The sequence below is a fragment of the Myxocyprinus asiaticus genome, chromosome 22 (assembly GCF_019703515.2).
Source record: "Myxocyprinus asiaticus isolate MX2 ecotype Aquarium Trade chromosome 22, UBuf_Myxa_2, whole genome shotgun sequence".
Lineage (NCBI taxonomy): Eukaryota > Metazoa > Chordata > Actinopteri > Cypriniformes > Catostomidae > Myxocyprinus > Myxocyprinus asiaticus.
This window is the reverse complement of record NC_059365.1, coordinates 20,584,055-20,608,514: the sequence shown is the minus strand read 5'-3', so window position 1 is coordinate 20,608,514 and position 24,460 is coordinate 20,584,055. Positions and strand designations below refer to the sequence as shown.

Here is a 24,460-nt window from a genome sequence, read left to right as displayed (position 1 = left end):
GTGCGTGGTAATTTGTGCATGGATCGCTGAGTTTAGCATGAGCCTCCACATGCTGGGAGTCTCCGCGGTGTCAAGCACAGCGAGCCACGTGATAAGATGCACGGATTGACGGTCTCAGAAGTGGAGGCAACTGAGACTTGTCCTCCGCCACCCAGATTGAGGTGAGTAACAGCGCCACCATGAGGAGCTACTAAGTAGTGGGAACTGGGCATTCCAACATTGGGAGAAAAGGGGATTAAAAATGCAAAAAAAATTAAAAAGAAAATGCAAAAAAATAAAAAGTATAAAATTAAAAAAATAACTGGTATCTGTATCGGTCATTAAAAAAAATAAATCTTGGTCACTCTCTATTGCTAACTGCTAGTGAATGCACTATTCTGTGTGTGTGATCTGACCTGAATGTCATCCTCTTTTTCAGGCATGATGCCATACTGGTGACTAATCTGCTCCTGAATTCGGCTGTTCAGACGGTGGTACCACTCCCTCGCCTGCTGATACACGCTGTCGTGGAGACGCTGCAGCAATTCAAGCTCTGCGTCTTCAACCTAAAAAAAGACACATGAAACGAATGGCAACTCTTTCAACTCTTTCTCCAATGCATTGGTAAATGAAAAAAAGCTTGCATAATCAGTTTATATGTAAATGGGTTTGAAAAAGTTTTAATTTGCTGAATTTTAATTTGCAACAGGCAAATAAGCACAACCTCATTGTCTTCCTAATGTTTGCTGAATACATTTGCAATTAACACTGTTTAACATTAACTATTTACTTAAGATTCAAATTTGGAGTACTAACAATAGGTTTCCAATTTATTGCAAGTATAAGCAATCCATGATGCAAACAGGCTCAGGCTTGTGATAGTAATAATAATAATCCTCTCTCATGAATCTTAAATACACACTTTTCTTTTACTGCTCAATCTTGACACTCTTTTTTGGCTGTAAAGACACGTAACCAAAGGGAAAGTGGCAAGGAGCTACAAATGTTTTAACCAATTTTCTTGACTCTAGACTTACACTCTAATGGCAATTTAACTGAAAAACACCAACACTGTCACATAGAGCATTAATGATTCATTATTGAAAGTTTAACTGCAGGAGTCAGAACCGTCCTGAACCTTAGACTGAGAATGATTTAAGAACATTTCGGTTAATGATGTAACCTTGGTTCCCAGAAAGGAGGGGACGAGACGTTGCATTAGTAGCTGATCCTTTGAGAGCTCCTCCCAGGGGCAGTGACCTTGAAACTCTATGTCATCATGGCAATTTGATTGGCTGGTGATGCCTGGTGCTCCACGCTATGAATGCATCATCACGGGCATATAATACAGAGCCCAGCATCACACCATCATGATTTTCAAACTGAAGGGAGAAGAGTGCATCTGTCAATCCCTAAACAGTGAAAAGTCTGTAGTGCGGCACAGCTACTCACCGTCTTGTTCCCTCTTTTCAGAGAAACAGGAAGGAAAGTAAACCTTATGGCACAATACCAAGACAGAGTTCCTATAATACCCAGCTGTGGTCCAATGTCTCAGCACATCTTTCCACTTAGTGAGAAGAAGAGCAGGGCGGTCACCTGCCAAGGGCTTTGGTCCAATGATACCAGCCAACAGGTTAGTGAAAAATGGCTCGCATGCTCCCATTCACACCAGTGGGAATAAAGAGAACCCAGTTTTTGATCTAATACCCAATACAATGATATTAACCAACTTGTCAGTCATCATTGAATAATCAACCCTCTTCTGTGTGAAAATGTGGGAAGTTAGATACATGCAGATTATAAAACCTGGCAAATGTGCAACGGGAAGCCCAACTTGCAGCCAGTAATATGTCTTCTAGTGACATGCCCTTTCCCCATGCCTAGGAGGAGGCATTCCGTTCTCCTGATGGAATAAGCTTTAACACCCATGGGACACTGCATGCCTTGTGAATCATAAGCGAGTACAATGGCATCCAGGACCCAGTGGGAAATTCTTTACTTGAGTTGGCCAACACTTGTGAAGAGCCTCCAAAGCAAACGAAGAATTGTTCAGACACCCTAATTGACTTGTTCGATCAAAATACATGCATAATGCCCTCACAGGGCAGAGCATGTGTAGTCTCTTAGCTTCATCTGACTCAAGGTAGGAGAGGAGAATTTTACAATGGGGTAACAACCTGAGCCCTAAAGGGGGTTGCCAGCACTTTGGGGACATAACCATCTATGGGGTTGAGAATTGCCTTTAACAGACCTGGTGCCAACTCTAAACAAGGGTCGCTGACTGAAAAGGCCTGAAGGTCCCTTACATGTTTGATTGATGCCAAAGCGAGTATCAGCATAATCTTCGAAGACAGTATGCATAAACTTACCACCCCTAGTGGCTCAAACGGGGAACCTGTAAGCACGTTCAACAACCACGCCAAATCCTAGACCGGGACAGTAGCAGGCTAAAGGTTTTCAGCCATCTCGCACTACGCAAAAAAATACTGACCAGGGGGTGTTTGCCTACAAACAAGCCCTCAAATAGGTCATGAGTGGCCTCTATGGCAGCGACGTAAATCTTGAGCATGGATGGAGTCCTGCATCCAAACACTACTGCGGGAAAGAGAGTATCATCTACATAAGGAAATGTGTTTGGTCCTCACCTGGGGAGGAACACCAATCAGCAAAAAGTCAGCATTTTAAGACATACAGCCGCATCCTTAAGGGGGCCCTGGCCTGTAGTATGGTGCCTAGCACAGGTTGCTATTTTACAACCCTATTGTGTCAGACGAGCCCCGTTCCGAAGCCAGACATGCAGTCTCCAGAGCGCTGGCTGAGGATGCCAGATCGTGCCTCAAGCTTGTGATAGCAGATCCCTCCTAAAATGAATTTCCCAGGGGGGAGCCCCCAAAAGCTCTACAACCTCCAGGAACCAGTGGCTGGTGGGCAATTTTGGCACAATTAGTATCATTGTTTCCCTGTCTTCCCATATTTTGCATAATACTTGATGTAGCAAGGGGATGGGGGGAAAACTTATTTGCATTTCACTGGCCATCTGTGAGCTAAGGCCAGGGATGTATTTGTTAGCTTAAGCCCTGGTAAGCCCATGCATTAATGCAGGCCTGGCTAAGTTATCCAAGCCTAGTGGAGCTTGTGTCATGGAGTAAAATAGGTGACAATGTGTGTTCTCCGGGGTCACAAGCAGGTCCACCTCGGCTTCCCCAAATACCTCCCAAATCCTTGGGGGGGTTGTCACATTCCCTGACAAGAGTTAATTGGCTCCGCTGTTTAGGTGGCTGGGGACATGCATCGCACATATTGATATGTGACAAGACTTGCTACAGAGGATAATTTGCACAGCTACCCCGCCTCGACATGTCTGTAGGCCAGCGATTGCTTCTTAGCCGATTGAAACCTCTCGATGAAAGCATCAATAGCATCACTAAAAAGGCCCTGCTGACACACCAAGGCATCAAGCAAGACAGCCTTGTCCTTGTCCCTCAGATCAGAGAAATTTAGCCAGATATGGTACTCAGCGGAAGCCAGGCCACCCACAGATCTGCCAATGGGTTGGGCAGTAATCTTGGTAGCCGGAGAGCCAGACCTGTGGTGCAACACAGCTCTTGGAAGGTCTCGGGGTCTTGATTTTTCTCATCCAAATCATTTAGTAGAACAGCCTGGTAGGCCTGCAACACTGCAATGGTCTGCAGAGCTGCACCAGACTGACCCTGCTGAAGTTTAGGTCTTACCCAACAAATGTATGCGAGTCTACATGCTTGGATGGACAGCTGGTCGTGAAGCTTGGGAAGGAATGGCCCCGGAGAACGTAATGTTTGATTTTGCCGGCTCGGTCACTCCAAGCACTCAGACACAACAGACATGTGCCACTCAAGCTGTAATCTCTCGACTGCCTGACAAAGAACCTTGATCAACTCAAGTCTCTGAAGCAGATCAGGCATTGTTTTTCGAGGGGAAATATAAACACACTGCTCCTCAACCAAGTGTGACCAGATCTTAGCATTGGAGGCCTCTAGCAATATAGCATCTTCCTTGCTGCCAAACATGATAGAACTATGTGCATCAATCGTAGGGTTCAGGTCACTGGGTGAACCGAATGGGTGAAGATGCTGCATTTGGAGAATCAGATGTGCGCAAGGCTTGTGCCAGTGACAAATCCTCATAATCTCTAAACTCTATATATACCGTCACTCCTCCATGTTGTCCCTCGAGAGGCACAGAATGAGCAAATTGGGAGGGAGGGGGACTGGCTTCAACTTTCACATTAGAACTGCGAAGCGTTGGTTTTAGATTCTAGAGCATGAGTGATGTATACATGACCCTGAAAGAGGAAAATTCTAATGGTGTGGCGCTGGGCTTTGGCTTATATGTATGTGATGACACATGCATAGGGCGGAGCACCAAGTGTCACCAGCCAGTTGGCATGGTATAGGGTTTCAATTGCAATGGTATAAGGTTTCAAAATCACTGCCCCTGGGATGAGCTCCCACAGCATCAGCTACTGATGTAGCGTCAAAGTTAACTACTTGAAAGGGAAATTACAGTACTCTGCCCTGAAATGTGAGTTCCACCAGACATCGTGATGGGCACTGAAATCAAGGATCTAATGAAAATAATTGCATCAACCAAATAGCATGATTATTATAGTGACAAACAAATGTCCACACCTTGGTCTTACCATAACTTTTGGGTGACAGCCATCCATTATAAAACGAAAGCAGGTGTGTCCTACAAAGATCTATATCAAAAAAAGGGGTGGCGGTCCTATATTATAACACCAACTGTAACCCTTCACTTTCTTCATTTATATAAGGGGTGTAACTTTATTTACATCAGGAGCACATTTTCATTTATATTATGGCCTGAAAATGTTGTGTAAACTGGTTATAAGGTTTAGATTTTGAATATTCACAATTCAGGCTGAATCCGAAGTTTTTCATGCCTCGATACAGCTGTATAGAAATAAAAGACTTCTGCATTTTCACATGAAGAATGTCTAGCATCCTTTTTTCTCACAATGGCTTTATATATGGAAGTGTCCGTGTGGTTTTAAACTTTATGTATTTTTTTGACAATGTGTAATCCCTGACCTTATGATCCTCCAGGTACTCAATATCAGCAGTGTGGTAGCCATCTCTCTGTCCTCTCCTAAGCACTCGAAAGCGACTACCTCCCACTGTATCCACATAGGAGCGGCCATCAGCAAGTAATTCCAGATCCAAAATCTCCAACATGCAACCATAATCAGCAAAGCTGTGATAGAGAATTCACATATGAACCCTTGAGTAACTCATTCCATAACGAGTTTGGGAAATAATAAGGGATAAAAAAAATTGTAAGTGTACAGAAGCTAATACATTTTTTTTAATGTACCCTTTGCCATGTTCATAGCTGCACATGCCAAACTTCTTGGTGCCTGTCTCCATGCAGCGTCTCATCATTAGACGGTAGCGAGGCTCAAAGATGTGCAGCGGGCATGGGATGCCAGGGTACGCCACCGTGCACACAAAGATTGGGATGTCCTTAGTCAAACTGTAGATATTTTTACAAAACAATATGAGCAAACACATGTAGCTTGTCTTTTGTTATACAAGACTGTGCCCATTAACCATAGGATTTTATCCCATTTCATTAAGAAGAGGAGCATTGGGTCCCTTCCAGATCTTGCAAGAAAGTTCTGATGATAGTAACTCATAACTTGCAATACAAAAGGTAGGACCACTGTTGTTTGTTAACATGGAGAGGGACACTCACTTTGAGAGCTCTGCAATCTCTGCCTCATGCACCTGTTTCCTTTCAGCCAACTGCTGGGGGAAGAGATGGGACGAAATCTCCTGCAGCAGCACTGTGATGTTGTACTTCCTGTTCTTAAAATACTGGAAATAGGAAGTGAAGCAATGAGACTTCAACTATTATGTAATAAGATATGCTCTGTATCACTTGTTTCAGTTTTGTTTATTTTTTTCTGAAAACACATGGTGATTGCCTTAATGATTTAAAAGGATTACTAGGTCTGATTTAAAAATGTGTTCATCTGTACTACCCTGCAAAGGCGAAACGCAGTAACTAAACATTTAGTAAAACTTTAGTTATGACCGAAATCGGGTCTCTTGCACTATGATCTGTCTGTGACAACTGAGTTTAGCTCAACTTTGCTCCAATGGATATAAAACAGAATGAAAATATTTTATACTCCACATTTGTCTGGACAATCAAAAAAAACTTTCTTTTCGCTGTTTTACTGTTGCTGTTGTAGTTGTAGTTACTGAGTTTTGGCTTTAAAGGACAGTTTAGGTGAAAAACAGTTTTTAAGTGTATATTAGTTAGACATGTATCTAATAAAAAGCAATCATTGTACACATTTGAAAACTAAGTTATTACAACTCTCTGGGGCAAATACACTAATCAGGTGTGCCACTTTTGCATGTGGTATTTCAGTGGAAAAACCTGTGTCTAATTCACTAACCACCTGCAATCTAGTTTAAGCAAGCACAATCAGTGCTAAAATTGAGTCTTGAGTATTTAAATGAACTCATTTATTTCGCGCAAACATGCCTCCTTTCATTGTAAATTATTATTATTTATGATTTTGTGGGCAAGTATCCACCATAGCTTGATTTGCATAATTCCTTTACTGAATTGGTGCTAAACCAGCGTAGACAGCACTTGCAAATAACCAGTGCTTTTACTGGGCACAATTCAATCTTATTTAATTCCACCCACTGTGTTTTTAAAGTACCTCCTGCAGTGGTTGCTTGCAGAGTGGACAGCGGAGGTTATGGTCGAGACTTCTCTCAATGCAGTTTTTGCAGAAGGTGTGACCACAGGGTGTTGTCACTGGCTCATAGAACAACCTGCAAAACATTAATCATGAGATGAGCGCAGGTCAAAAAAAGGAATAAAATATAAATTACCCTATAATGAATCACATTGTGCTCTCATCAACAGAATATTGAATCAGTGAATTACACTAAAGCATAAAGCATTAAAGGTGTCATGACATGAGGAATCACATTGAGCACTTGTTGAAACCAAGCTGCCAATACGACTCGTTCTCTGCTTCCTCCACACTGTGATGTCACACTGTGGTAGACATCTGTATCTGACCGCTTCCACAACAACAAATTCAAATCTTAATTTACTTAATCACTTCCGTAACCCACCCAGCAGCGGTGAGCAGTGAGATGGCAAGGAGAGAGCAGGTCAGTCAAGAGCAGAGAGCCAATTGTTTATTGTCAAGTCTTAAAGGAGAAGCAGCAGCTAAACTGAGTATTTCTGACAAAGGGTAAGAATGATGGTGGAAAATTATCATGTTTTACAAATACATGACTGTTTTTTGTGCAAAAAACTTTACTAATATTATAAGTGAACATCAAGGAACATATTATATACTGTGGCGGAATACTGTGGAGAAAAACACTGCTTGCCATGTGTCTTCAAATCAGCAAGTGCCCACTACAATCTAAAATTGAGTAACTATAGCAATGTTTTTAAAGGTTTTTATTTAAATGTCCAGTGGCCAGTGAAGCAGGACACAATATAAATCTCCACTGACCTGATGCAGAGAGGGCACTCAAAATCAGTCACTGTCAGAATGCTGAGGCAGGACTCTCTGCCCACACTACACATGCCTATAGAGAGAATAAAAATCAAATAAATTAATATAACAGATTTTGAATAGTCATTCTGATTTATTTTTTAATTATGCCCATGATTTTATCCATATGATATCAATCAATTACTGCTAGTACTAATGAACAATGAACTTACAAAACCCAAAGTAATCTCCAAAATCAAAGTAACATTACTTATGTATAATTATAAACTATTAACAAATTAATTAATAGCAGAGGCTCACTTGGCTTATTTCTTTTATAAAACGGGTACTTCATAATGAAAAATAAAGAAAGAAAATAAATTTTATTAAAACCAGAGGTAGGTAGAGTAGCCAAAAACTGTACTCAAGTAAAAGTAATATTTCTTTAAAAAAAAAAAAATTACTCAAGTAGAAGTAAAAGTACTAACATAAATAATTACTTGAGTAAGAGTAAGAAAGTATCCAATTAAAAGAGTACTCAAGTAAAAGAGTAACTCGTTACTTTCACAAATGACATAATAGACATTTACTGCCCTATATTCCAATACATAATACACATTTAACATGTATTACAGAATTATTATTATTATTAATGGAAATTCTGTCATCATTCATCATCATGTTGTTCCAAACCCGTATGACTTACTTTCTTCCATGCAACACAATAAGGAGATATTAGACAGAATGTTTGCCTGAGTCACTATTTACTTTCAGTGAATGTTTTTTTTTTTTCTCCATATTTTGAAAGTGAATGGTGACAAAGACTGTCAGTCCCTAACATTCTGTCTAACATCTTTTGTGTTCCACATAATGCAAAACGTCACATGGTTTGGAACAACATGAGGGTAGGGAAATAATGACAGAATATTACAATAAAGGGTAGTTTACCCAAAAATTAAAATTCTCTCATCAATTACTCACCCTCATGCCATTCCAGATGTGTATGACTTTCTTCTGCAGAACACAAATTAAGATTTTTAAAAGAATATTTTAGCTCTGTAGGCCAAAATTTTTATGCTCCAAAAAGCACATAAAGGCAGTATAAATGTAATCCATAATCCATATCTTCTGAAGTGATATAATAGGTGTGTGTGAGAAACATATCAATATTTGTTTTAATTTTTTGCTAGACAGCAGGGGCGATATGCAGAGAATGTGAATCACCAAAAACACAAGAAGAAGAATGTGAAAGTGATCCGTTTCTCTGTTTCTCATCCACAACTATCACATCACTTCTGAAGATACTGATTTAATCACTGGAGTCTTATGGATTACTTTCATGCTGACTTCTGTGATTTTGTTTAGCTTTAAAATGTTGCCACCCATTCACTTGCATTGTATGGACCTACAGAGCTGAGAAATTCTTCAAAAAAATCTTCATTTGAGTTCAGCACATGAAAGAAAGTAATACACATGGGTGAGTAAATAATGAGAATTGTAATTTTTGGGTGAACTATCCCTTTAAGGGCTGTTGTCAGATCTGGATGAATTTGTCAATAAGAGAGGTTTGGAAACATTTCTAGTAATTATTACGGTGAAAACGTAAAAATGTCCCACGAGGACATTATATATAATGCTGAAATATAAACCAAAGCAAGATCATGCTTTATTAATGCCTTCTTTAGCTATTTCATAGCTTTTAAAGTCCTGCGCGTATTCTTAGTTCAGTGTAGTTACAGTTTTCAGTGTTGAAAGAATTTAGATCATTAGTTCTGTACAGCAGTACCGCCGCTCTCTAAATGTAGAGTACACAGCCTAGTGCGCAGGGCACCAACCCCGGTCGTGGAACACTCGCTGTGTCTGAAACCACCCCCTATCCACTATATAGGGCACTATTTCGAGTGTCCGCCATTTTGTAGGATTGTCTGAATTCTGAGTGAGTCACTCGTTCCTTACTTTTGTTCACTCATTATTACCCACAATGAACTAAAATTTCAGGTGTACATTTAATGTACACTCGACGACGGTTAATTGCCCACAATCCACCACGGGGAAGACGTATGAGCTGGGAGTTTACTGCTTCCTTCACTCCTGCAATGTTTTCTTTCATGCTGAATGTATTAAATTACTTTTTGACAAATCATTACTTGATTAAAATAACAATAACATATAGAGAGGCAAAACATACAGATACATTTTAAAATGTACTCTTTATATTAACACACAGTATATATTAAAAATGACAAACAGAATGAAGATTTATGGTATTAATATATTATTTAATAAGAATAACAAGTAAGGCCCAAGTATTTTAAAAGTTCATATGTGATGTTGTTTCTGCAACAGCCCCAGAGATCCGAGGCTTTGTGTATACGTCAATGTCCAAATTCACTCACTCATTTCGTTCACTCACTGTTGAGATATAGTCCACTAACTGCCATACACTATTTAGGAAATAGCGAACGATTTCGGACACAGCCACTCTCTTTGCCATACGATCGCCTCGTGCCCGCACATCTCTCATGCTGTCTGTTCGCGCTCCAGTTGCCAATCACATGAAGCGCAGGGCCAAGGCATTTATTTACACTTAACTTTGATGTTTACATGGATTTATAGTTAATCCGCCTGAAGTAGCTGCGAAAGTTTCCAGTACCCCCGCGAGGGCACGGGGTAAATGCGTAAATGCTCATAACATGCGGGACGCGGGACAAAGAGCACTGATATATTGCTGCACTGATTTAAAAATGTACACTTAAAAACTGATGTCATAAGAGCCCATATTTACAGAATCACCCTGAAAATTACCATCACATTACACAGAAAAGCCCGCCTTATCATTAGAGCCAAAACTTACCTCAGCGTGCTGCCTTAAGTTGAAGCTGTGATTTTAATCTTGAAAAATCGTGTTGGTGTTAAATTAGGGCATTGCATGACGAAACTATTCTTTTTTTTCACTGTGCGGAGTGAAGAAAGTGTTTCACTTTGAAGAGTTTGATGCTGCAGCATTGATGACTTGAGTGACAGTCTGTGACAGCAGCGTGCGCCTCTGTGTGAACTTCCGCTGTTGTAAAAGTCCCATTCAATAATCTCTCAATAAATTACACATTAATTAAAATTAAACCCAGTAATGTAACAACAGGAATGCCGCCCGTTGCAAAGAAGTAAAAGTAAAAAAAATTTAATTAGAAATTTACTTGAGTGAGGGTAAGAAGTACCCACTTTTAAACCTACTCTTAAAAGTAATTTTTCCCCAAAAAGGTTACTCAAGTAAATGCAACACATTACTACCCACCTCTGATTAAAATATTACTTTACTTTTAAGCAAATTAATTGAGTTCTATTCTGCCACTAGAAGATGTAGTCCATGACATGTAAATAATAACAGAACGTTATTCTGTGGATGCTGTGCAGTGATATATATATAGTAACTAGACAAACAGGTGTTTCAAGTCATAACTGATACTATATCATATATTTCAGCACAGCTGAAAGGCTGTATTGACCAATTATCAACCCAGATTGTTACTACATGCTTATAAATTCTAATTTGTAATTATTCTTACAACATTTAACACGGCTTTCTGGAATACCTGATTTTGATTAGTCAGTCGCTGCATTCTGAGCCAAATATTACTGTATAGTGACCGCAAAACCGCATAAATAACCTTTGTCCCTTGTAACCAATCTCCTACACCAGGGGTCAGCAACCTGTGGCACGTGTGCCAGCATTGACACTGGAAGGGTAATCACTGGCACGCCAGCAAAGGCGAGAGAGGAGTAGACTATTTTATTTATATAATAATTCCAATCTACACCTTGATGTAATCATGGGAGGCTAAACAAAAAGATAAATGTGACGAGACTGCAGTATACCCAACAAACTCGTGTAGCGCGTGCAAGCCATTCACGCATCATGAGCCGGCAAATCTTCACTTTCGGTTAATCGTGCGAGTGAACGCATCCGATTTGCTTCGGTTAGACTGCGCAGATGACAGCCTGCTGTACATTCCGTGTTTCATTTGTTTCTTTTTGCTTTCAGAACATCATGTGATGTAATAAGGAAAACACCCCCATTATTCCTTGAGATTTCCAACCCAGCATACAGGTACAGCCTCCTTAAATCAGTCACACTCAAAATTACATTAAAATATTAAGAGAAAACATAAACCCACATCGTGGGGTTCAAAAATCTTTTCAAGTCTGTTTAAAATATAAATTAAACCTGGAAATTAAGTTTTAGGATTTTGCAGGTGCGATTCACCGAAAAGGGCTAAATAGTTGATCGGCTTGTGATACCCGAATGGCTTGCACGTGCAGCGTGAGTCTCGTTACACTTTAGAAGTGTTTAGCTGATGAAAACACGCTGCGTGATCATAAGGAAGGATTACATAAAGATTAGAATGCAGGTGCGAAAAACTTCATATATAGCCTGCTCCTCTCTCGCTGTTGCATGCGTGCTAGTGATAACATGATTACAATGACATAATATAAGAAATATTTTAAATTCCACACAATTTCATGATCAGTAATCAAATAAGCAAATTTGTGACATTAACTGTGTTAACTCATTTTGTACAAAAGTTCAGGTTTTCTTTCATTAAAGCACTTAAGATTTTCTGTGAAAATTCACATGCAGGATCATGATCATCGGGTTTTGCACAAAATTTTCACTCAAACTGTTATGCTGATAATATCATTTGTGATGAAAAATTAAATTAGAAAAATGCAAAATATAAACATTTTCTCAAGTGGACTCATACTTCGGAAAATCACATATACACTTCCAGAGTGAGGAAAAAGGCTAGAAAAATCACTCTGGACCCCACTCACCCTGCCCACTACATTTTTGAACTGCCTTCTGGCCGACGCTTCAGAGCTCTGAGCACCAGAACCGTCAGGCACAGGAACAGTTTTTCCCACAGGCTATCCATCTCATGAACAGTTAAAGCCGCCCCATTGTGCAATAATTATGTGCAATACACAGCTTAGTCTTTTTATATTATCCAACACATCCAACCTCTTCTGCCATTACATTCCCTTTTACTGTATATAACAGATTTGTATTTAGATTTGCACTACGTATGTGTATATGTGTATGTATGTGTGTGTCTGTGTGCATGTATGTATATATATATATATATATATATATATATATATATATATATATATATATATATATATATATATATATATATTCTTATTGTGTATTCTATATATACTTTATTTTCTATTCAATTTTTTTTTATTTTTTTTACATTTTTATTTATTTCTAATTATTATCTATGTCTTGTTGCTGTTTTGTATTGTTGTGCACTGGAAGCTCGTGTAACCAAGACAAATTCCTTGTATGTGTAAGCATACTTGGCAATAAAGCTGATTCTGATTCTGTTTCTGAAACATTTGCATATCGGCACAGCCATTGACCAGGATAATAAAAAATACCACTCCATGTCAAAAAGGTTGCCGACCCCTGTCCTACACTGTGCAGCTAGTTTCATGTGTCTAAAATGACTCTGCACTCTCTTCTCAAATAATAAATTCATTTTAATTCAAATCGATATTTCATGTCCATTTATTTATTTGGTAAGTAGCTATGTAATAAGCTCTTTAATTTGGGTCCTGATCATCCTATTGGGGTTTATTTTGCATTAATGACCAGCTGAGGGTACATTATCTCTTACTTGTATTTGATACAGAAATATTCTTAGCGCAAAATAACACTGATAACAGAAGTTGTATAAATAAATGTGAATGCATGTGTTTTCGTGAGTTAGTTGTGATTAATATAATATCTTCACCTCTGCTCTGTTTCTCCTCCTTCGTCATCAGTTCCTCATCTTCTTCAGCAGTAGGGAGAAAGGACACTGCTTGACACACACTCAGGCAGCACTCGCCGTTGGAGCCTTGCTTCACTTTAGCTGCTTTCTGAAGCAGAGCAGGATAGAGGCAGAGAGAGAACAAACATTTTCTGAAATTTTTCTGAAGTACTGCATTAGATAAATTCTAGGAAGGAATTCTAGTCATATCACAATTTTTCAACATAGCGCACATTACAAATGTTACATTTTAAAAGTGTGTTAAAATATAAATTACACAACAGCTTTAGTGCAGTAAGTACTTCTCACCTGGTCAGAGTCAGTTTGACCTTCAGCATTGTTGTGGGGGAAGAGCTGACCGTCTGTGCATGAGGGGCCTTCAGAGCTGGTGATAGGACAGGGGTCTTGCAAGCACTCAGCCACCACACGCAAGACCTGTGGAACCTCTTCTGGTACAGCCATGCCCTCTGCTTCAAAAATCTGCATATGAATCAATGAATTATGTAAATACTGTAGTATTATTCATTATATAAACCATTAATTCATGTTATTTAAACAAAACATGTTCCATAAATTGATTTTTGAATCATTCTAATTACCTACATAAAGCATTGTCCTCTAAAAATGTTTATCAATACATGATTAACTAATATGACATTAAAATGTGTAATATGTCAGCATCTAAATAGATGAAGCACAGGGTTACATGACGTGGACCAATGGCAATAAGACGGTTTTTAACACCCAGTACAAAGTTTTCTTGAAAGTTCGCGCTAGCAAGCAGTTTCGACCAACACTGTGAACTCACAAACACCTCCATTTTATTTGTCCAGATTTTGTTTGAAATTATGCCATACCCTTTCTTTCTTCTTTCTGGCACCATAAGACCCACCTTCTTAATCTGGTTTTTAGCAGAAGCAAAGTCAGGCTGCTGTTTCAGGCAATGGTAGAACTGGATGAGAGCATCAGTCTGTCTGCCCATTTCAAGAAGCACATTCCCTTTACGAAAGAAACCCTACAAAAAAGAAAAAAGAAAGCTGACATGTGTTTACAAAGTATACTAGGATACAGATTTTAAGCATGACTGAATGCAGGGCACTCTGCTCTTACGCATAATGGCACATAATGGCCATTCCTAAACAGTGACCAAGCAAAGGCCATGTCCTTCCTAGACTATATAAATAAGCACTGCCAGAAAACACATATCCAGCAAATAGATGGCCCTTACCTCTGTCCAGTTGGGTCGCACACAGCAGAGGTCATCCAGGTCACGGAGGGCATCAGAAAAGCGACGGAGACCCATGCAGGCCTCGGCCCGCCACACTTTTAGGCTCACATCATCAGGGGCTGCAGAAATATAAACAGATAGAGATAAACAGGTATTATTCAATAAATCATGCCGCCAAACATCACAATATCACAACTGGATCATGACTGAAACCACAGCAAATGCATGATAGAGACCCGGCATGTCCGTGATAGCAAGAGTGAATCTACGTGTTCAGTTTCAATCCGTCTTATGCTTCATAGAAGCGACTCTGACCGCACTGAGAAAAACTGGTTTCCGAGTTTGTGCTTCCTGTAGAACTTAATATGAATTCACAAATAAATCAATAACAATACTGATACAAGGATCTAAATTATCGATACAATATTAATATGTGATTGTATCAGACCAGCCCCACTGAAACCCCACACAACCAAGTTTTTCAATCATTACTACACTTGTGTATATGGTGGAGTGACAGTAAAGTGATCCGATTTAATATTTCGGACATTACGACCCTGTTTGCACTTGGTGTTAAGATGCGTTTCGGGTGATCCTGTCACATGTGGTCAGTGCTAAATACGGTTTTAAACTGGGTCTAAAACATTTTGTGATCGGATCACAAAAACCACATACGAATGTCGTCAAAAACGCATGTGTCCACATCACATTTGAGGTGTAAACACTAATCCGTCCTGTATGCATCCTGGCAGCAGTAAATGCCACCCCTCACCTGTCAATCAGCTGCTGCACTAAAACAAGAGTTTAAACTTTGACAGTTACGAGTGGCTTTAAAAGGAAATAACTGTCCGATTAGAAAATTTTAAAAAGCAGATAGATACATGAGAGCTGCATGGATCTTCTTTAGTGTGTCTGATATCAACACAGATGAGAAGCACGAACACCTGATGCTTCTTTAATACAGGTAATCCACTAAAATAATGGATAATGCTGTTTTACATGTTGCGTTTGTGCTTCCATTAAATTTCAACTGCATCTGGGAAAAAACAGTGCACCGTTTCTTTCACGCTTTCTTTGTCTATTCTGACTTTGTTGCGTTTTAATATCATTCAGTAACACACTGACATAGTGATCGATTTATGTTGTCATGAAACAGAGACCCTCCCCTCTAAATCCAAACACAAGTGGTCACAGGAAACGCATACAAGCGACCAGATGTAAACAGTGATGTGTCTCACCTGAACACATGTGATTGGATCACCCGAGATGCATCATAATACCAGGTGTCTACATGTGAACTCAGGCTTTTTGGAGTGTTTTAAATATTTCTAAGCAAAAAGAGGGCAAAACAAAAGCCTATTGTCACTTTTGAACTGCAGTACCTTGCATAAGCATTCTCCCCCCACCTTTATGGAATATGAGGCATTGAACCTCTCAGTTTTCAGATATTAAAGCACACATAACTTCTATGTAACTTGAATCATTTGGATGAGGCTGCACTAGACAGGCACCATCTAACAGTGAAGAAATAAACTGTCTGCTTAAGATTAAACTCAAGGGCCTTCACCTGCTACAAGATAAACAAAAGAAGAGGTGGATGAGCTTGCGTTAGAAATAAACCAAATTAAACTACAAAGGGGTGTGACGGTGACTGGAAATCCAACATTCCATGAGGGAAGACATGGACAGAAATGCAAATTGTATCTATGCCACTTATACTGTATATGTGCACTTTAACAGGTAACAAGAACTTACCAGAGCTGTTGCCAATACAAAACAAGATTATGTCATCGGACCCTTGGTTACACAAGAAGGAAAGTAATGTATATGTGGGGCAGTCCACTCAGCATACAGAAAACTGCCTCTGATTGTATTCAAAGAGCTGCCAGATGTCTAGGTTTTGCCTAGGAGGTTTTGCCTAGGAGGGTTTATATTATTAGACAGTTAGCAAGATGTCATTCAGCCACTGTAAATTGAAACATGGTTCACCAAAGGACAAAATTGAATATTTACTGTTAGAGTAATGCTATAAAAACAGTTCTTCACTGAGAGGAACAATACAATATTATCAAAACACATGAATAACATGTAAGTGATGTAGACCGGTTATAAAACTGTAAGCACATTCTGTCAAGGGATGCATTTATCGCACCTGATTCCTCACAACTACGTCTGTGCTTGATCTTACAATAATTTATATTATCTGAAACGTCTCCTCTGTGTATACTGCATGTCTAGGGGGACTTGTTATTTCACCTATGTCTACCCTGGAGGTGCTTCCATGGCTTTATTAACCACTGGCATCTGGCAGTGATACATTTATCAGCAGCTCACAACATGTTTTAACCCACTCTGCTCATTAACCCTTTAACAAGATTATTAAATCACTGTTCCCTTATGACTCAGTACACCTGACATTGCGTTTGCTTATGCATATGGGGAGTGTCGTTCCACACGACCTAGTTGAAACCTCTCTAAAATAAAGCCAATATTCTAATATTGGCTATGGTGTTTGAGCCCCGCCCTTTTAGGCGCTAAGCTGTCAGCTATAAAACATATATCTAAAAGAGTCGCTTACGTGTTTGTGCCTTTTTAAAGATGTCGTTCCGTAAGTGTTCCTTGTGTGAGAGGCACATCCCGCCGTCAGATCAGCATGAGAGCTGCATTCAGTGTCTGAGCTCTCATGGAGACAGACTGCCCTCACTGCAAGGGCATGAGTCTCAAGACGTTTCATTCGCGAATAGCCCCCACCCGCCTCTTTTGTGACACAAGAGGAGGCACAGTGGGGCCGCGAGGTCGAGCAGGATGAATTTGAGGTGGACCTTGTGTCGGCACATGCCCCACGAGCCCCTCAATCTCCACATAACGCATCTTTGCCAATACATTATGTGCATGACGAACTCCGGCCCTCCACAGGAGCGCACGGTCCCATCTCGTTCACCGGTTCTGATGCTGGGGTCTCTCATTGCATCAGGCAAGTGGTCAGTGGATGATGCTACCGCCCCTTCCACCAGCGAGGGCGTGGAGCGTGTACACGCAACTGACAAGGAGATGCTTTGCATCCTTTCAAGTGCGGTCGAAGTGCTTGATATCGAGTGGTCTCCACCAGAGGAACCTACACAATCTTGCCTTGATGAATGGTCCCTGCAGTCCGGATGCCGTCAAGCGACCGCGTCTCGTAGATCTGCCCCGTTCTTCCCTTAAGTTCATAACAAACTGTCAAAATCCTGACGCGCGCTCTATTCAGCTCGCCTGTGCAGCAGTTACATCCTCTCTAATGTGGATCACGGGGAAGAAAAAGGTTATGCCCAACTACCCCCTGTGGAGGAGGCGGTAGCGGCACACCTCTGCCCAGTAAGTAGCAGGGTGTGGAAATCACGCCCCTTTCATTCTTCCAAGCCCTATTGCCTGATGTCCGCACTGGCAGGAAGATTCTCAGCAGCAGGCCAAGCTGGTTCAGCACTCCACGCGATGGCGGTGCTCCAGGTCTTTCAAGCCAAGCTCCTCAAGCAAATGGACGAACAAGGCTACGATCCAGACACATTCAAAGAGCCCCGCTACGGACTTAGCGATGCGTGCCATGAAAGTCACTGCACAGCAATTGGCAAGTCAATGGGCAACCTGGTAGTTCTGGATCATCACATCTGGCTGACCCACATGGAAAAGCGTGAAAAGCAAAAAGCTGCTCTGTTGGATGCTCCAGTGTCTCCAGCCGGCCTCTTCATCTGCTGTGAAGAAGGCTCAATTGGAGACACACAACACTGTTCCCCAACTCCCTACTGTTGTTTGTCGGGAAGGAATATTGCAGTTCACAATATTGTTCAAAATGTTGTTTCTGTGTCTCACATTCATATGATTGCAATAAAATGCAAAAAAGAATTCAGCACTCATTGCACATGCACGAGACGCTCACACATTCTCAATAAAGAGCTCTTTTCCTCTTCGAAGCCTACACATTGTGCACAACCGCTTCCAACTTGCGAGCGGCGCATTATATCATACAATGAACGAACCAAATTGCCCTCTGTCCCGTTACGTGGACTCGTGGCGAGCCTTTATGGGTATTTCAGATTGGGTGCTAAAAATGATCAAACATGGGTATACGATCCAATTTACATGTCGGCCACCCCATTTCAGCGGTGTTCTGTCTTCCACAGTTTCGTCCAAAGACGCACCAGTGTTACGAGCCGAAATACACAACCTCCTTGCGAAAAGCACAAGAGAGGTTGTTCCAAATTGTCAAACCCAAAAAGGGTTTTACAGCCATTATTATCGTGTCCCAAAGAAAGATGGCGGGCTTCAGCCAATCCTAGATCTGAGACATTTGAATAGCGCACTTGCAAAGTGCCCATTCAAAATGATTACTCAGAAACGAATCTTATCGCAAGTCCACCCACACGATTGCTTTGCGTCGACAGATCTGAAAGATGCGTACTTTCATGTCCAAATTGTACAACATCACAGGATGTTTTTGAGATTCAAGTTCGAGGGAACGGCATATCAATTCAAAGTCCTGCCCCTCGGGCTGTCTCTGACTCCTCACACCTTTGGTTCTTGATGTGGTTCTCGCCCCTCTGAAACTGAGTGGTGTGCGCATTTTTAACTACTTCAATGATTGGCTGTTACTGGCCCAATCAGAGGTTCTGTTATACCAGCACAGATACTTACTGCTTCAGCATCTAAACAGCTTGGGCCTCAGTGTCAACTGGACAAAGAGCACGCTCTTCCCCCAGCCAACAAATCTCCTTTTTGTGAGCCCGCCTCAAATCCGTGAGCGGGCACGCACCTCACGAGCGAGCGTGTTCAGGCCATTCTACAGTGTCTGTCTCAGTTCAAATTGGGGAGAACACTTCTACTGAAGCTGCTTCAAAAAGCATTGGGGTTTATGGCGGCGGCATCTGCGGTCATTCCATTAGGTCTTTTACACATGAGACCTCTTCAGTGCTGGCTCAAGCATCGTGTGCCACAACATACTTGGCACCATGGGCACATGCGCATCACTATATCTCACCGCTGTATAGCTGCTCTAGCACCTTGGACAGCTCCTACCTTTTACCAGCGAGGTGTCACGCTGGGGCAGATTTTCAGGCAGAAAGTGGTGACTACGGCACAGGTTGGGGGTGGTGTGTGATGGACGCCCGGCTTTCGGCACATGGACAGGTTCGAGGAGGGCATGGCACATCAACCGCCTACCGCTATCGGCTGTATTCCTAGCCTTGAAGGCTTTTCAGTCAGAAATAGCAAACTGTCATGTTCTGGTTCGCTCAGACAACATGACAGTTGTGGCATATATAAACCGCCAAGGCAGAATTCATTCACCACCATTGATGAGACTGACGCGTCACCTCCTCCTGTGGAGTGAGCATCATCTCCTTTCCTGAGAGTGACAAATGTCCCAGGCTGTCTGAATTACGGTGCAGACTTATTGTCACGCCAAGGGGTGATACCGGGCAAATGGAGACGTCATCCTCAAACTGTCCTGAGGATCTGAGAAATATTCGGCAAAGCAGAAATCGATCTATTTGCCTCAGTGGAGAACGGCCACTGTCCCCTCTGGTACCCAAAGTCCCAAGCCCCGATGGGAGTGGATGCAATGGCCCACAAATGGCTGGTGAAACGCAAATATGCATTTCCCCTGGTGTGCCTAATTCACTCTGTCATATGCCAAGTCCAAGAGGATAAGGAAACGATTGTATTGGTTGTGCCAAAATGGCCCAATCAGCCATGGTTTCCAGAAATGATAAAGATGTTATACAGCTCGCCATGGGAAATACCGCTGAGGAGGGATCTCCTCTCTCAGGTGAAAGGCACAATCTGGCATCCCCAGCTCAACCTGTGGAACCTGCATGTGTGGCCTCAGAACAGAGCGCGCTAAACACACCAGAACTGATGCATTTAGTCATGAACACCATTTTACAGGCCAGAGCACGGTCCACGAGACGCCTCTACGTGCTAAAATGGAATGTGTTCACTGTTTGATGTCTTTCACATGGCAAAGACCCAGTAAACTGCCCCAAACATGAAATTCTCATATTTCTTCAAGAGCGATTAGATGCAGGACTCACTCAAATTTTATGTGGCGAATATATCTGCGTATCACACACCTGAAGCTGGTGCCACTATAGGCAAACATGATTTAATCATAACGGTCCTTAGAGGAGCAAGACGATTAAATCCACTTCGACCGGCTAAAGTCCCGACTTGGGACCAAACTTTGGTCCTAAATGCGCTCACAGGGCTCCCCTTCGAGCCTTTGGACTCTGTTGATTTGCACATGCTCTCCATTAAGACCACACTACTGCTGGCTCTGGCCTCAGTAAAACAGTTACATGCAATATCAATTGACAATTCATGTCTGGAGTTTGGCCCCAGCCTTTCAAAAGCCACTGTCAAACCCAGAAAAGGCTATGTGTCTAAGGTTCTAACCACACCCTTCAGAGGCAGGTGGTTCACCTTCAAGCCTTCTTCCCTCCTCCATTTAATTCGGATGAGGAACAATTCTTGCATTTGTTATGCCCTGTGCGGGCGTTACACGCATAGGTTGTGTGCACCCGTCAGTTCAGACTGTCTGATCAGCTCTTTGTGTGCTATGAAGGATGCACAAAAGGAATGTCTGTCTCCAAGCAAAGACTTTCTCACTGGATCGTTGATGCAATTGCCCTGGCTTACAAGTCACAGGGTAAGATCTGCCCAATTGTTGTTAAAGCACACTCAACTAGAGGCATAGCCTCATGGCACGGCCATGGTGTGTCTTTACAAGATGTGCTTTGCAGCAGGATGGTCTTCTCAAAACACATTCGCAAGGTTTTACAACCTAGATGTAACATCTCTCTCTTCACAAGTCCTCTCTGTTTAGAGCACTTGCTATTTCGTTTGCCGAACATATACTTATGCCCTTCCCTTTGAGTATGGGCTCCCCATCATATTACAGAAACTGACTGCATTCAGGCCATTGTAATTTACCATGAAGTCACAAGCACTTTCATTAAAAATAAACTCACTTCTCGACTGGGTTCGTGAAGGGGTTAATTCATATTATATGACTATAGTTCATATATTCATTCCGAGTTCTCCCCTCCTGGTCCAACATGAGATTATTTGATTATTTGACCATTGTGGTTCGGTTGGACTGAATGAAGTAGACGCGTTACCTTTAATAGACACCAGATGGCAAAAATTATTTGCTGGTATCCTAGCAATATCCTAGTTATGCTGCCTCAAACAGCCTGTCCGAAACCAGTATCTGGAGGTACCTTCGTACGCAAACGCTGTCTGATGAGTCACTGACTGACAGGGCAGCAAGGCAACAAGTCAGCTACCTTTGGTTTCGGACACAGCCTAAATCTCCACTTTCACATTCTTCTTTTGTATGTTGCCTCCTACTGGGCAGGAAGGAGAATTTATAGTAAAAAAGGATTTAAATATTGATCTGTTTCTCACCCCCACCTATCATCTCACTTCTGAAGAAATGTATTTCACCACTGGAGTCTGGAGTAAAGAATGGATTACTTTATGCTGCCTTTATGTGCTTTTTGGAGCGTCAACATTTTGGTACCCATTCACTTGAATTGTATGGATCTACAGAGCTGAAATATCATTTTAAAAATCTTTGTTTGTGTTCAGCAGAAGGTGAGTAAATGATGAGAGAATTTAAAAATGTCAGGTGAACTATCCCTTTAAAGCTTTTTTATGTATTTAAGCTTAAAGTAACCCTTTCAAGTGATTTTAATGAGGAAATTTTAGAAATTGAAACAGAGAAGAGAAACATTTTACCAAGCAATTTGGGTAAATTAGCTTCAGAAAAGGTGACTTTAGCTGAAAGGTGAGTAGTTTGCATCCCTAATATACATCTTATAAAAGTCAAGAGCCAATTATTATCATAAGTTATAAATATCCTGTACAGGAAGAACAAGATGGGTTACTATTTTCTTTCATTTTACCTATACACTCAAAAAATACTTTTGTCTATTTTTAAGATTTGTGCATTTGTATTTCATAACAAAATTCCATCAAATTGAATTGAGCTATCTTTAGCAAAATACAAAAAATAACTAAATACGTTAAGTTTATTTAATCATTTTTTATCTTCTTCTTTTTTTTTTTTTTTTTTTTTTTTTTGAGTGTAGGCTAAACCTAGAAAACTGCAACACTAGTCAGCATTTTAGGGCGTCAAAGGCGCGTAATGCCCCAAAATGCTGTCTAAGTAGGGAGCTTAGGGTTTTTGGAACAAAGCCATGGTCTGAGCATCTGCAGGATCAGCTTGCGTAACAGAAGCGGGAGACATAAAATGCACCCATGTTGCACAATGTATATTTTTCGTGATGACATCATAGTGGTTGCATAAGGTCCCCCCCACCCCCAGTTCATCAACAGTCATGCTATTCCCTACCACTTACCCATCTCTATCCCTTCATCCACAATACGCAGCGCTTCCGTAAACTCGCTCGTTTTCAGCTTCTCTTGAATGTGACACTTCATCTTGGTCTCTTCGGGGCAACATTTCTCAATGATGCTGAAGAGTAACACGTTATTTTTGATGTTCTTTGCATCCCTCTGTTTTAATCTTTCTTTGCACGTGGGGCATCGTGAGGGCAGTAAAGCGCCCATGCATCTCCTGCAGAACGAGTGACCGCAGCTCGTGGTCATCGGCTCGCACATGAGGAACAGACAGATCGGACACTCCAGCAGATCCATGCCAGAGTTGTTTTTCATCCGGTGGCACCTGCTTCCTGAACGTTGCACAGCTGGTCAAAAGTTAAAGGGCTCAATTGTTGTCCATGAAAAATTGCATGATTGAAGAGTTAAATGACAAGAGTATATTTACATTACGCGGCAGATGTGTCCTATCAAATTTCGTGAGCACTCCTTTTATAAGCTCCAATGGCCGATGGCAGTTTCTGCGAAATTGTGCCAGGTACACCAAGAGTATACTTACAGAACAACTGACTTTTATACCTGACGATGGATTTAATATGTATAGCTATCCGTTGTCAATCATTTATCAGTCTTTGTTGTAGGAGTAACGTTTTCCCTTTCTGTGCATGATGAATTGGTTCACTCCGCTTCAGACTGATCACGGTGGCTTTGCTGACTCCTCCGAACTCCATCAACGCCGTGCAAAGACAAAATAAAGGTCTGATTTAAAGAACGGATCTATTTGTTCTTGTTTTTAAATTCTGCCTCACAGGACCAACATCTTTCGCTTGCGCTTGTCATGTATTTGATAACACTTGGTTCGTTTCTGACACCATTACATTACATAAATATAAACCATGTGACGCGTGCTGAGGCTTTCCATTGGCTCCGCGCTCCACGTTCCCACCCTGTTGTGAAACAGGGAACGGTGCGTTTTATAACACGTTATTTCAACTACAATTCCACTAGGCAGCTTATTGTGTTATGCGCGTATAGTATGCGTTCAATGGCGATTTAGTCAATTAATAATTGTCCTTTAATAATTTATATATTCATGATAGCATAATGTGAACGGTTCCCAGCTTGCGTTTTTGTGAATAAGAGGTTTCCCTTTAGATATCAAATACATGCAGGGTTTTAACTGGATTCAGCATTATAGGTCTGTGACCACTAATAACCTTGACCAAGCCATAAGATTATATCACAAATTGAAGAATAACATTGTGTAACTCTTTCTCAGACATGTGTTTTCAAGAATAGGCACTCTGCACTTTTGCAAACCTTTTCTTAAAATTTGGGCATTCTATGTTTTGTATGAAAGCTCATTTACTGCTTGTCAGTGGCATCCTTGTGTATATTAATTTAATGGACAAAGAAACAGCATGTTAAGATAGCATTAAGAAAACAGAGGCATTGTGAATATTGACCTTATTGACATATGGACCAACGATAAGTCTCTATTTGGTTAAAATGTGTGTTACTCAT

General features: G+C 41.1%; 1 protein-coding gene across 1 annotated transcript in view; it reads right to left on the bottom strand.

The window, feature by feature from the left end:
* The window catches only part of LOC127413025 (LON peptidase N-terminal domain and RING finger protein 1-like), a 28,141-nt gene extending 4,303 nt beyond the window's left edge, over positions 1–23,838 (bottom strand). Inside the window, exons 1-11 of the mRNA XM_051649808.1 lie at positions 22,957–23,838; positions 14,561–14,679; positions 14,225–14,347; positions 13,642–13,812; positions 13,315–13,441; positions 7,535–7,610; positions 6,719–6,833; positions 5,734–5,855; positions 5,353–5,511; positions 5,070–5,232; positions 396–545 (exon numbers count right to left, since the gene is read on the bottom strand). Coding sequence (XP_051505768.1) covers positions 396–545; positions 5,070–5,232; positions 5,353–5,511; positions 5,734–5,855; positions 6,719–6,833; positions 7,535–7,610; positions 13,315–13,441; positions 13,642–13,812; positions 14,225–14,347; positions 14,561–14,679; positions 22,957–23,272 — 1,641 coding nt within the window. The 5' untranslated portion in view covers positions 23,273–23,838. The remainder of the gene's footprint in view (positions 1–395; positions 546–5,069; positions 5,233–5,352; positions 5,512–5,733; positions 5,856–6,718; positions 6,834–7,534; positions 7,611–13,314; positions 13,442–13,641; positions 13,813–14,224; positions 14,348–14,560; positions 14,680–22,956) is intronic.
* Between the last annotated feature and the right edge of the window lie 622 nt (positions 23,839–24,460).